At 44.1% G+C, this 14,766-nt stretch overlaps 1 protein-coding gene across 1 annotated transcript in view; it reads left to right on the top strand.

Annotated features, from left to right (window-relative positions):
- The window catches only part of LOC139367504 (rhomboid, veinlet-like 1 (Drosophila)), a 33,613-nt gene extending 18,847 nt beyond the window's left edge, over positions 1 to 14,766 (top strand). Inside the window, exons 5-7 of the mRNA XM_071105737.1 lie at positions 10,286 to 10,386; positions 13,873 to 13,933; positions 14,419 to 14,766. Coding sequence (XP_070961838.1) covers positions 10,286 to 10,386; positions 13,873 to 13,933; positions 14,419 to 14,690 — 434 coding nt within the window. The 3' untranslated portion in view covers positions 14,691 to 14,766. The remainder of the gene's footprint in view (positions 1 to 10,285; positions 10,387 to 13,872; positions 13,934 to 14,418) is intronic.

The following is a 14,766-nucleotide window of genomic DNA, read 5'->3' as shown; positions in this document are numbered from 1 at the left end:
ATGCCACCCCATCCACCCTCCTCTTGCCCACTCCTGTCCGCCACTCATTATCAAGACCAGGCAGTAGATTTCCCATATGGCCTCATCCTGTTGCGTGTGGCTGTTGTTGTGTAATGACTGCAGATACCACCCCATCAGAAATCTATTTGACCAAGGAACAAAAGTGCACCACTTTATAGATCTGTGCTGTATAAGGTTCAAGGCTAAGGTTAGGTTTAAGATAAAGGCTGTGTTTGTTTCCTTGCAAAGATGATCCATGTGTGCTTATCCCAGTGTAACAGAACAATGTGTTGACCTTCTGACCTAAGCTCAGTGGCAGTCCTGTCATGTGCACCACTTGTGATTACTCCTTCCCCATTGCAGTAAACTTGTGTTGATTTTAGATTGTCAAGGTTGCTGATTACAATTTCCGAGCCAGGTTTACCGTGGCTGCCTCTTCTCTCAACCTTGTTCTCTGCAGCACTGCAAACAACACACTAATTAATCTCTGTCTCGTTAAAGGATGCCAGTTTCACAGTGGTTACTCCTACTCCAGGTAAACCCCCACCCCTCGAGAAAGCACACGCCTGCCTTTGGTTAAGTTTCCTGCCCCCATGCACTCTCTCTGCTCTCTCTCACTCTCTCTCTCTCTCATCCACTTTCTCTCTCACCCCCTTTCTCTTTCTCTCCCTCCATTTCTGCTTGGTAAATAAATCTGATCAGGCATTTCCTCAGTTTATTAGCCAGGCGAGGCAGCCTTTCGAGTGGGAGAGTGCTGACTGCAGCACATCTCACTTGCAGGGCCGGGAGATTTAATACATAGCAGATGTGTCTGTCTGAGGCGAGCGTGTACAAACTGAGCAACCGGAACTTCGACTAAACAATCCTCTCAGAGGATAGAAATAGCTTCTATTGAAAAGAGCTTTGAAAGGAAGAATTCTCAAGCACCTGAGTTCGTGTTTAAGGCTGAGGCAAAGTGGAGTGCAGTACATTTCAACTGTTCGCTATTGATTATAGACACACATCAATGATGATTACATTTTTTTGAAAAACCAGCTGTCCGTGTATGCAGTTTAGTCTGGGTAATAGCAAACTATGTGGGATCAGATATCAGACACGGTCATCGCCTTTCCGTGAATGGAGAGCTCTGGCGATGATGAGTTAACTGACAAAATGTTTTATATCCTTCCTTTCACAGTGAAGGATTAAAAGGAACAAGAGAATGTGAATCATGGAGTGTGTGAATCACATGAATAAATCACCACTCATTGTCCTTGCAGCGTCCCTTTCTGATTCACTGATTGACTGGCCAATCAGGAAATGCTGCTCAATGCATGTTAATACTCTGGGCCAATTAGTCAATTGGTGTCCTTAGTGCTCCATATAGTTTGGGTCATATAATAAAATAGGTTGACAAATCCCACATGTTTTGGTTAAGCTCTTATCTGTCCAAAATCACCTAAAATGTGTTAACGCTACAACCATACTTTAACCTGTTCCACCTACAACTGTTTAACCCTGCTGTGCTGTTAAAATACTCTACAAAAGCTATCCTTTTGAAAACACTAAGCATGTTTGCTCCGAAAGCACGGAGGTGGGTGTATAGGCAGCCAGATTCGCTTTTTTTGTTGTTATTGCATAATTTTCTGTTCTGTAGCTGCCAGTTGAGCCACTGGAGTGACTCCCTTAGGCACTCAGCTCTGGTCTTGGATCAGTTGTCCCTTGGTCATGGTTAGCCATTGCTTAAGGGCATCATCTACTAACGTCACTGCCAATCTGCTTGGTTTAGTTTGACAGGCAAAACCAGAGTCAGTCGAGTTCGCCCACAAAAGAGGATCTGTAAATGTATAGTGTATATAGTGTAAAAATGCATTCTATGCATTACAAGATGAGTCATACTGTAAACATATTGTGCGCACATACTGTATATACACACACACACACACACACACACACACACACACACACACACACACACACACACACACACACCCACACACACACACACACACAGACCGGGGGGTGAACTTGATGATGCTTAGAAAATCAGCACAGTAAATGCATCTGCGCATGAACTGTAAACTGCCAACACACAGAAATAATCTGAGACCTCACGTCTGGGCTCCCGATGAGTGAGATATCCCTAAATCTCCAACGCTCCGTGAACAGGAGAGTCCAGATGACAGGCCCTGGTTAATATTCACATCTAAAGCCCTTTAACCAGCGCTGTGCTAGCAGGAAGAGGGAGCTGTGTGAAAGACTTCTGTCCTCCCCACGGACTCCTTCGCTTCCCTTTCAGGCCGGGGGTCTTTGGGCCCCCTCCCTCCCTGCTCCCCCCCCCACATTACTACAGATGCGGCTTCCCGCCAGCGACTAGTGTCATGTGGCCCTGGGCCGCTGGCTGCTTAAGAGGATGTCGCCGTAGCGATGTGGCAGCTTGCCGCACTAGTGCTAAAACAGTGCAGTGTTGTTATGACAGCCTGCCAACTACATTACATCTCTGTGCTGTGTTCTGAAGGAAACGCATTCCTAGTATGAGTATCATGAGTTACTCTTGCATGTGTACTGTGAATTCACCTTTGCAGTTCAAATGTACATGAAAGCTTCACTTACAGTTAGTCTTAACTGGAAAATAAATCCTGTATTGAAGTAATAATTGAACCATATTGAATTAATATTTTTTGAGGAATCGAGGAACACATCTGAGAGTAGCCTGTGTGAAATGTGCTCCAATTCAATTTTTTCCCCCGCGACTTTGAAGAGATCAGAGAGCACTCGGTATGTAATTGTAATTTCTTGGAACCACAAAAAAAAAATATGGGGCAATATGGATCTTTACAAGTCTTCAGCTGCTGCACTCACTTCATCAAGAGTCGAATCCTCCAGAAATCCATGTAAAATAGAACCGTGAGTGTCGGGGGGGATGAAGGACTCAGGGAACACACTCTGATTTCCATCTGTCATCTGATGATGATCACCACCGCCACCACAGGCTGACAGGGCACTCTTTAAGGAGCCACACACACACAGGCACAGGCACACGCACACACACACACAGGCACACACACACACAGGCACACACACACACACGCACACAGAATATGAATGGAATAGGCATTATAAATGAATGCCCACACAATTTTATTTCACCCACCCTTTTTCATTTCTGCTCATTTCCATAATTAGTGAAGGCTGACGGTGTCCTTGTGAACAACTGCCACTGTGATTAACTGCTTAAAATTCTGTCTTCACTTTGGCGGGTACAGTAGAACAACAGTGAGGACACGCTGTGAAATGTTGTAGTATGATTGCGATATCTGTATAGATTGCACGGTTTAAAGAACACATTTACCACAAAACCAAGTTTTACTTTGAAATTCGAGACAATAATTTGATGGGGAGAGGTTTTATAATTTTTTTTGCTGTAAATGCTTTGACAATGTGCGCCTACACAACTAGACAGTACCTGCTACCCATATAATTACGTATAAATATTGTGATACCCCACCTCCCGGGTGGCGCAGTGGTTAAGGGCGCTGTACTGCAGCGCCAGCTGTGCCATCAGAGACTCTGGGTTCGCGCCCAGGCTCTTTCGGAACCGGCCGTGACCGGGAGGTCCGTGGGGCAATGCACAATTGGCCTAGTGTCGTCCGGGTTAGGGAGGGCTTGGCCGGTAGGGATGTCCTTGTCTCATTGCGCACCAGCGACTCCTGTGGCAGGCCGGGCGCAGTGTGCGGCTGGCTTCCGGGTTGGATGCGCGCTGTGTTAAGAAGCAGTGCAGCTTGGTTGGGTTGTGTATCGGAGGACGCATGACTTTCAACCTTCGTCTCTCCCGAGCCCGTACGAGAGTTGTAGCGATGAGACAAGATATTAAAACAATTGGACACCATGAAATTGGGGAGAAAAAGGGGTAAAAAAAATATATGTATATATATATATATATATAAAAAATATAGTGAAAAAGGGAAGAGATACTTCACGTCTACATTTTTTCCACTCTCTGTCTGGCCACATTAGCTTTTTGACCCCGTCATGTACTTTGCCGGTGTCTGAAACGCCTTTACTTAACCAATCAGGTTACGTTCACAGTCTAGCAGGGGAATTGGCCCATAGCCAAGCTATGCAGATTTCTAACTAGACTGTTCTTATGTACAGGACCAGATAGTCCCAAAGAAAATGTGAATAAAATTGTATTTGTCACATGCGCCGAGTACAATTGGGTGTAGACTTTACAGTGAAATGATTACTTATGAGCCCTTTCCCAACAATGCAAAGTAAAAGTAAGAAAATGTAGCAAATAAGGCAAAAAAAACTAACTGTAACAATAAAAACGAAATAACGAGGCTATATATAAGGAGTACCGGTACCGAGTTAATGTTCAGGGGTGCGAAGTAGTTGAGGTAGTTGAGGTTACATGTACATGTAGGTAGAGGTAAAAGTGACTAGGCAATCAGGATAGCTAATAAATAGAGTAGCAGCAGCATGTGTGAAAATGTGTCTGTGTGTGTGTGTGTGTTTTGTGTGTGTGAGTGTATGGAGTGTGTGTGTATGTGTATGCATATGTGTATGTGTGTGTTGGAGTGTCATTGTAGTATGTGTGTGTGTGAGCCCAGTGATTGTGCATAGAGCCAGTGCAAGAATGCAAGTGGGGAAAAAAAGGGGTAGCCATGTGATTAACTGTTCAGCATTCTTATAGCTTGGGGGTAGAAGCTGTTCAGGAGCCTTTTGGTCCCAGACTTTGAGGCTCCAGGACTGCCTGCCGTGCGGTAGCAGAGAGAACAGTCTATGACTTAGGTGGCTGGAGCCTTTGACCATTTTTAATGGCCTTCCTCTGACACCACCTGATGTACTGGGCCGTACGCACTACCCTTTGTAGCGCTTTGTAGTCAGATGCCAAGCAGTTGCCATACCAAGCGTTAATGCAGCCAGTCAAGATGCTCTTAGCGTTTCAGCTGTAGAACTTTTTGAGGATCTGAGGGCCCATGGCAAATATTTTCAGCCTCATGAGGGGGAAGAGGCACTGTTGTGCCCTCTTCATGACTTTGTTGGTGTATTTGCGCCATGATAGGTCCTTAGTGATGTGGACACAGAGGAACTTGAAACTCTCGACCGTCTCCACTACAGCCCTGTGAATGGGGGCGTGCTCAGCCCTCAGCTCCTTTGTCTTGCTGACGTTGAGGGGGAGGTTGTTGTCCTGGCACCACACTTCCAGGTCTCTGACCTCCTCCCTGTAGGCTGTCTCATCGTCGTCGGTGATCAGGCCCACCACAGTTGTGTCGTCAGCAAACTTAATGATGTTGTTGGAGTCGTGCGTAGCCACACAGTCGTGGGTGAACAGGGAGTACAGAAGGGGACAAAGCACGCACACCTGAGGGGCCCCAGTCAGCGTGGCGGATGTGTTGTTGCCTACTCTCACAACCTGGGGGCGGCCCGTCAGGTAGTCCAGGATCCAGTTGTAGATCTCAGATTCCTTAGTTTAGTGATGAGATTTGAGGACACTATGATGTTGAACTCTGAGCTGTAGTCAATGAACAGAATGATCATGTAGGTGTTCCTTTTGTCCAAGTGGAAAAGGGTAGTGTGGAGTGCAATAGAGATTGCATAATCTGTGGGGCTGTATGCAAATTGGAGTGGGTCCAGGGTGTCTGGGATGATGGTGTTGATGTGAGCCAAGACCAGCCTTTGAAATCTTTTCATGGTGTTGGGTTCTGAGAATAGGAAATATACTTATTCATGTCACTGAGGGAGAGAGGGTAATGTATAACGTTTACATTATGTCAGGGATCCGATTGAAAGACTGAGTGCAGAGAAGCGATCACATGTGGCAGGTATTGATGGATTAGTGATGAAGGGGGGTCGAGGTCAGGTCATATTAAGGGAGGAAGAACAGTTTATGGCCCATATCACTACGTGTCCTGCCTAGCAGTAAAATATACAATGTTTATACCGATGTGTAGGAGGAGACTCAGCCTAGGAGGAAGGGTTAAATACCAGTGCTTGTGTGAAAATGTTTTTGTCCTGTGCAGCTGTATTGATCCTCATGGAAGAATAAATGTGGTTGAGCTTTCATGGTGTCCGGTGAGTTTTTTACTCTGAGAATTAAAACCTAACAATGGCTACAGATGTGAGTGCTTCAGGTCGTAAGTCCTATAGACAGGTTACCTTGGCGTTCTTGGGCACAGGGACTATGGTGGTCTGCTTGTAACATGTTGATTTTACAAGCTGGGTCAGGGAGAGGTTGAAAATGTCAGTGAAGACACTTGTAGGTTTCGATCTTGGTCCTGTATTGACACTTTGCCTGGTTGATGGTTCATCAGAGTAGGATTTCTAATAAGCGTCTGGATTAGTGTCCCACTCCTTCAAAGTGACAGCTCTAGCTTTTAGCTCAGTGCGGATGTTGCCTGTAATCCATGACTTCTGGTTGGGATATGTACAGTGCCTTGCGAAAGTATTCGGCCCCCTTGAACTTTGCGACCTTTTGCCACATTTCAGGCTTCAAACATAAAGATATAAAACTGTATTTTTTTGTGAAGAATCAACAACAAGTGGGACACAATCATGAAGTGGAACGACATTTATTGGATATTTCAAACTTTTTTAACAAATCAAAAACTGAAAAATTGGGCGTGCAAAATTATTCAGCCCCTTTACTTTCAGTGCAGCAAACTCTCTCCAGAAGTTCAGTGAGGATCTCTGAATGATCCAATGTTGACCTAAATGACTAATGATGATAAATACAATCCACCTGTGTGTAATCAAGTCTCCGTATAAATGCACCTGCACTGTGATAGTCTCAGAGGTCCGTTAAAAGCGCAGAGAGCATCATGAAGAACAAGGAACACACCAGGCAGGTCCGAGATACTGTTGTGAAGAAGTTTAAAGCCGGATTTGGATACAAAAAGATTTCCCAAGCTTTAAACATCCCAAGGAGCACTGTTCAAGCGATAATATTGAAATGGAAGGAGTATCAGACCACTGCAAATCTACCAAGACCTGGCCGTCCCTCTAAACTTTCAGCTCATACAAGGAGAAGACTGATCAGAGATGCAGCCAAGAGGCCCGTGATCACTCTGGATGAACTGCAGAGATCTACAGCTGAGGTGGGAGACTCTGTCCATAGGACAACAATCAGTTGTATATTGCACAAATCTGGCCTTTATGGAAGAGTGGCAAGAAGAAAGCCATTTCTTAAAGATATCCATAAAAAGTGTCGTTTAAAGTTTGCCACAAGCCACCTGGGAGACACATGTGGAAGAAGGTGCTCTGGTCAGATTAAACCAAAATTGAACTTTTTGGCAACAATGCAAAACGTTATGTTTGGCGTAAAAGCAACACAGCTGAACACACCATCCCCACTGTCAAACATGGTGGTGGCAGCATCATGGTTTGGGCCTGATTTTCTTCAGCAGGCACAGGGAAGATGGTTAAAATTGATGGGAAGATGGATGGAGCCAAATACAGGACCATTCTGGAAGAAAACCTGATGGAGTCTGCAAAAGACCTGAGACTGGGATGGAGATTTGTCTTCCAACAAGACAATGTAAAGCAAAATCTACAATGGAATGGTTCAAAAATAAACATATCCAGGTGTTAGAATGGCCAAGTCAAAGTCCAGACCTGAATCCAATCGAGAATCTGTGGAAAGAACTGAAAACTGCTGTTCACAAATGCTCTCCATCCAACCTCACTGAGCTCGAGCTGTTTTGCAAGGAGGAATGGGAAAAAATGTCAGTCTCTCGATGTGCAAAACTGATAGAGACATACCCCAAGCGACTTACAGCTGTAATCGCAGCAAAAGGTGGTGCTACAAAGTATTAACTTAAGGGGGCTGAATAATTTTGCACGCCCAATTTTTCAGTTTTTGATTTGTTAAAAAAGTTTGAAATATCCAATAAATGTCGTTCCACTTCATGATTGTGTCCCACTTGTTGTTGATTCTTCACAAAAAAATACAGTTTTATATCTTTATGTTTGAAACCTGAAATGTGGCAAAAGGTCGCAAAGTTCAAGGGGGCCGAATACTTTCGCAAGGCACTGTATGTATGTTCACTGTGGGGAAGATATCGTCAATGCACTTATTAATGAAGATGATGACTGATGAGTTAAACTCCTCCAAGCCATCAGATTAATCTTAAATCAAATTCCAGTCTGTGCTAGCGAAAGAGTCGTGTAACTAAGTATGCGCTTCATCTGACCTTTTCCGTATTGATACTGGTACTTCCTGTTTGAGTTTTTGCTTGTATGCAGGAATCAGGAGGATAGAGTTATGGTCAGATTTGCCAAATGGAAGGTGAGGGAGAGCTTTGTATGCATCTCTGTGTGTGGAGTAAAGGTGATCTAGTGTTTTTTTCACCTCTAGTTGCACAGGTGACATCCTTGTAGAAATGAGGTAACACAGATTTCAGTTTTACTGCATTAAAATCACCGGTCACTAGGAGCGTCGTCTCTGGGTGAGCATTTTCTTGTTTACTTATGGCACATACAGCTCGTTGAGTGCGGCCTTAGTGCCAGTATCGGTTTGTGGTTATAAATAGACAGCTCTTGGTAAATAGTATGGTCTACAACTTATCATGAGGTATTCTTACTCAGGCAATCAGAACCTTAAGACTTCCTTAATATTAGATTTTGCGCACCAGCTGTTGTTAACAAAGAGACGCACACACCCTCACCTGAGCTTACACAAAGCTGCTGTTCTGTTCTGCCTATGTATAGAAAAACCATCTAGATTTATATTTTCCATGTCCTTGTTCAGCCACGACTCGGAGAAACATCGGATATTACAGTTCTTCAGATCGCGTTGATAGGATAGTCTCGAACGGAGCTCTTCCAGTTTATTCTCCAGTGATTGCACGTTCGCCAAAATAACAAAGAGTAGACGCGGCTTATCCACTCTCCGACACAGTCTCATCAGATGTCCCGCACTCTGGCCTCTATAGCACCCCCTCCTCCCTTTCTGAGTGTCGAGGATTTGGATCTGGTCTGGGATAGTGGTCTTTTGCCTCCGACTCATTGAAGTAGAAGTCCTCATCCAAATCGGGTTAGTGACAGCTGTTCTGATGTCCAGAAGCCCTTTTTGGTCATAGGAAACGATGGCGGAAACATTGTGTACAATAAAAGGAAAAATCAGCACAAAATAATACACAAATAGCAATTGGTTGAGTGCCTGTAAAATGTCCGCTTTTCCTTCCAGCGCCATTATCATTATCTTTTATGGAATTGATTAAATCATCCAACTGACTGGTCTGTGTAGCATGTACGATGCCTTCAGAAAGTATTCATACCCCTTGACTTATTACGCATTTTGTTGTGTTACAGCCTGAATTCAAAATGGATTAAATATTGTAAAAAAAAAAACATCTTAACGCTAAACTTTGTGGTAACAGTTAGTGTAAACTTTCCTGTTTCAGCATGACAATGCCCCCGTGCGCAAAGCGAGGTCCATGCAGAAATAGTTTGTCTGCACAGAGCCCTGACCTAATCGAACACCTTTGGGATGAATTGTAAGACCGACTGCGAGCCAGGCCTAATCGCCGAACATCACTGCCAACCTCACTAATGCTCTTGTGGCTGAATGGAAGCAAGTCCCCGAAGCAATGTTCCAACATCTAGTGGAAAGCCTTCCCAGAAGAGTGGAGGCTGTTATGGCAGCAAAGGGGGGGGGGCATATCCATATTAATGCCCAAATGTTCGACGAGCAGGTGTCCATATACTTTTGATCATGTAGTGTATCAGAAGCCAATGCTTCAGTATAATCTACATAGGATCAAGAGGACATTATAGTATCGTAGCAAGAGTACGTCATAGGTAAACCCTCCTATTATGGTCTCCTTGTGGTATGTGTAGATTATTCTTTGTAGCTGTCCAATTTAATAAGTCTAAGTACAGTATATAAGATAACATTTGTGACTATGGTATTTTTTGTTTACCGTGACTGTTCTGTTTTATGAGCCTGGTGGTGGTGCTGGCAGCTATAGTGTAAACCATGTGCACATCAGCACAGAAGAGAAAAACAGTATGCGGGTGTATAGATATAAAGAGGGCAAGTCGAGGTCAACTGACTACAGACACACAAGGATGTGTTCTTTTGGGTTCAGGGGGATGCTGGGAGGAAGGTGACTGAAATTGCTATGGTGATGATGAGTAACCTAACCTCTCTCTTTTTCCTCCATCTACCAACATTTTCCTCTATATTTTTCACTCACTTTCTGAACATTGCGCTCTATTTCTGAAAATTGCTCTCCTTCTGTCTCTCTTTCTCTCTTTCTCCTCTCCCCCTCTTTCTCTCTCACCATTTCTCTCTCCCCAGGTTCCCTGACTGTGTCCATCACAGACATGCGTGCTCCAGTGGTGGGGGGCTCCGGGGGTGTCTACGCTCTGTGCTCGGCGCATCTGGCCAACGTCGTCATGGTAACTGCCGTCATCATCGCCTTCATTGTCACACTTGATAACAGTATCAATGGAGACCAAAATGTCAGAGAAATCACGTTAAGAGAGTTCTCCTCCACACAACATCCTTCTGTTTTCTGTTTTGTGTTTAGATAGACTCTTGTGCTTGCCCTCATCAAGCTCTGCAGGTGTGAGTGGGATGTACAATGGGAGCAATGCGCTTTAGCAAGGATTCCATGCCAGAGAGCACACACAGAGAGTGGGTCCCTATCAATATGATGTGATAAGGACTTTTTATAACCGGCTAACAAGCACTTTTTTGGATAAGAGCCATCGAATATTCCAGAACCCCCATGATCATAGCTTATCAGAAAGGAACTCTGCATTTGGGCTATTGACTTAACTTGAAAGGCTGTTTTGATTCCTCCCTTGATCTGTTATTCGTTGTTTTCCTTTGTAATTTATTCTTAACACTTCTCTATTTAGAAGTGCCAAACTCTATGCATATGGGAATATTAAAGGCTATGTCAATCTGTTCCTCAGTACTCCCTAGGTGCCTGGTCTGCCAAATGTCTCCGCAACAGAAAACATAAAATGTGCGATCACACTGTCTGTGTGTGTGCGTGCGTGCTTGCGTGCGTGCGTCAGCATCAGTTTGTCTGGATGTGCGATGTCTCAGCACATTCTGTCAGAGGACTCAGGGCTGTGTAAGATCTGATGAATCACTCTTAGTAGAGAAGGCCTTCACTACAAGCAAAAGAGATGCCAGCAAAAGTCGAACTCAAAATGCATCAGCAGCCCCAGAGTAAAGAGTTTAAACTTTGACCCCTCCTCCCAGAAAACTAAGCGTCTGTTGTTTATTATGCCTGGCCCCCGGGTTTGTTTTTTCTTCTTTGCGTCTCAGGGGGCGGAAGTGTTTTTACTCCAGTAGACCTCATCTATCTGTCCAAAAGCTTTTATCGTCAGTTATTTGGATGAGACGGTTGAACAGAGGTTTTGTCTCACTGCTGTCTAGGCCATCAAAATGATTTATGTTAAATCGGCCAAATGCTTCTTCATCTCTACATTAAAGTTCAGACTGAACAAGAAATCTGCACCTGTCCTGGTTGAATTAACACTTTAAAATATTTCAAAATATATGTCAAAATATTTTTCCACCAGCAAAGGTTTCATAAATTCACAAATAGCGATTAAATATTCACTTACTTTTTGAAACTCTTCCTCTGATTTGTCATCCAAAGGGTCCCAGCTATAACATGTAGTGTCGTTTTGTTAGATAAAATCCTTCTTTATATCTCAAAAAGCCAGTTTAGTTGGTGCCATCGATTTGAGTAATCCACTCGTTCAACATGCAGAGAAAGGAATCCGAAAATCTACCCCTAAACTTTGTTTCAACAAGTCAAAATACATTTCTACTTACTCCTTAGATACCCTAAAATGTAATCAAACTATAATAATTCTTACGGAAAGAAGTATGTTCAATAGGAAACCAATTTTAGCAGGTGCGTCCTGTCTTCATGGCGCGCTAACACGAATTTCCAAGACTGTGCACATGTACTAAAACTAATATATCTTATTCGTATTTGAAGTTACACGCGTGAAACCTTGAACATATACTGCTGACACCCCGTGGAAGCCATAGGAATTGCATCCAGGGAGCTAATTTTCAATATGACCTTATACTTGCCATTCTAAGAAGATGGTCTCTCAAAAACAAAACATTCCGGTTGGTTTTTCTTTGGATTTTCTCCTACTATATCTATTGTGTTATATTCTCCTACATCATTTTAACATTTCTACAAACTTCAAAGTGTTTTCTTTCAAATGGTACCAATTATATGCATATCCTGTTCTTCAGGGCCTGAGCAACAGGCAGTTTACTTCGGGCACGTCATTCAGGCGCAAATTGAGAAAAAAGGGGCCTAGCCCTAAGAAGATTTATTTAAAATAAAAAACATGTTTTCCCATCTCGCGAGGTTAAATAAAGAAATGACTATAGTAAGTGCATATTAAGTGCCAAATATAGTAACAGGGTTGCCTGTAACAGGGTTTAAAACTTCATCTTAAATCATCCTTAACTCCACCTCGTGACAGGGGGAATGGAAGCCTGTTGTGTTCAACGGGGAGGGGCAATTAAATGCAAGCTTCACACATTTTTATTTTATTGTTAAAACATTTCTAGCCTGTCCATCAATGGTAACAGGGTTGACGTTTTATGCTCGACCCGCTCAGTTTTCCACCACAAAACACAAGAAAATTTACAAAAAGTGTAGAACCAGCTCACCTGCTTTTACGCTATGATTTCACTTTTATTTTTATTGAGCAACAAGCTAAAGAAAATAAATAGGATGAAATGAGATTAGCACTTGCTCATAAGAATGAAGACCTTTTGAAAACAGACATTTCTTTTCGGAGCTAATGTAAAAGATGTACCACTTCCTCTCGATTCGGCCCATACCTGGCACGAGCACGAACACGTGACCTCTGCCTTAAAGACCTGTGACTGCCCTCCTCAAGCGTCTTAGCCAAATGCGCCACCTCAAAAGCAAGCTAATGAGGCAATGCAAGCGGGGACACTTAATGTCGAGGAGTAGGTTTCACATGTGCTACACTAACATCGTCTTGATGTAGATGTAGAAATTCCAAAGAAAAGTACTCTGTTTTTAGAATACTGTACAAAAGCACCCCATTATCCCCTTGTCTCAATGGAGGTACAGCTTCATTTAAATCCCTGAGCTTAGTATTGATAGGCAAAATGGAGGATACACTTCTCTCCATTGAGAGCATGTAAAACAAACTTCAGCAAGGAAAAAAATAAGGGAAAGTGAGCGTCTCTCTCACGTGAGTGCCCCCCTTCTCCCTTCCCTTATTCATGCTGCTTGGTTGACCTCCCCCGTACTCTGACACTTGTCATTTATTTGTGCTATTACTGCACTTTCATGAGGCCCTGCCGTCGCATAGACGAATAGGCTGAGTTGTGTGTATAGGCCTGCACTTTATTGACTTTCTTCAGGATCTTTAATCTTGCGTGGCGCTCGGCTTTGCCTGCCTGGCTTCCTCTGCAAGGGAGCAAAACACTACTGCTTCCTCCCGGGTCTCCCAGGACCTAGAGGATATGAAGAGGGACGAGATTGGTGCAATCCTTCATCCTGGGTAATAAACATGTTATTCTGAGGCAGAAACCTTTTGTATTATCCCAGGAGGAACACAGGGTGTTTTATTGGGCTGTTCTCACCCTCCGTAAAGCTATCTTAACCCTGATTAATAGAACGGGCAGCAAGGTGGATCCACCGATTGGAGACCAGCCAGGTGTATAACCATGTCTCTGTCTAGTAGGCCTGTCCTCATCCTACTTGTATGGAAGTGGATGTCTGATCGCTGTGGTTCACACACGTTCCCTACAGCATGCAGAGATGGTGGAGATACTCACTGTGTAAGCTGTAAATATACAGGTCTTTGGAGCTGACTGTTTGTGTTTGACTTGCCGCTCGTCTCTGTGTTTTGCAGAACTGGGCCGGTATGCGGTGTCCATACAAGCTCCTCCGCATGATTCTGGCACTGGTGTGCAGTAAGTTTCCTACTATATCCATATAGCCATTCAATATCTACACTATTTTCAAATCAAATTGTATTGGTCACATTTACGTGTTTTGCAGATGTTATTGTGGGTATAGCGAAATGCTTGTGTTATAACTTGAGTGGGCCTTGTAAAATGAGTTGAGGTATTGCTTCAAGTGCAATGGGGAGGAGTGAGTGCAGATTGGATATGTAGTATTTAGTATTGTAGTATGTAGTATTTCGTTCAGAGGATATGACTGATGCTGTATGGCAGTGACTTTTCCCAATTCACTACGACTTTCGTCAGTGTGCAATATGTCCCGTCCGTCTGTCCCGTGTTGGACTTCCCCATACCTCAGTCTAGTGTATCCTTAGCCAGCCCATCTCTTTAAACATAGCCTTAGCCTTAGCAAAGCCCTAGTCTTGGACTCTACTCAAAACCCTATCTGCCAAATCCCACAGTTCCACTCATATTGATGACTTCTTCCATTGCAGTGAGTTCGGAGGTGGGCCGTGCCGTGTGGCTGCGCTTCTCCCCGCCCTTGCCCTCCTCGGGGCCCCAGCCCAGCTTCATGGCCCACCTGGCGGGGGCGGTGGTGGGCATCAGCATGGGCCTGCTCATCCTGCGCAGCTACGAGGAGAGCCTGCAGAAGCAGTGCTCCTGGTGGGTCATCCTCTTCTCCTTCATCACCTTCCTTCTCTTCGCCATCTTCTGGAACATCTTCGCCTACGAGCTGCTGGGGGTGCAGCTTCCACCCGCTCCCTGACACCAAGAAGCTCTCTCTCTCTCACTCCATTACATTTTCCCTCTCACTGTCACATGTCAAGACCCAGCGCCTTCGC

Source organism: Oncorhynchus clarkii, chromosome 16 (assembly GCF_045791955.1).
Source record: "Oncorhynchus clarkii lewisi isolate Uvic-CL-2024 chromosome 16, UVic_Ocla_1.0, whole genome shotgun sequence".
NCBI classification, from domain to species: domain Eukaryota; kingdom Metazoa; phylum Chordata; class Actinopteri; order Salmoniformes; family Salmonidae; genus Oncorhynchus; species Oncorhynchus clarkii.
This window is presented reverse-complemented; position numbering and strand designations above follow the sequence as displayed.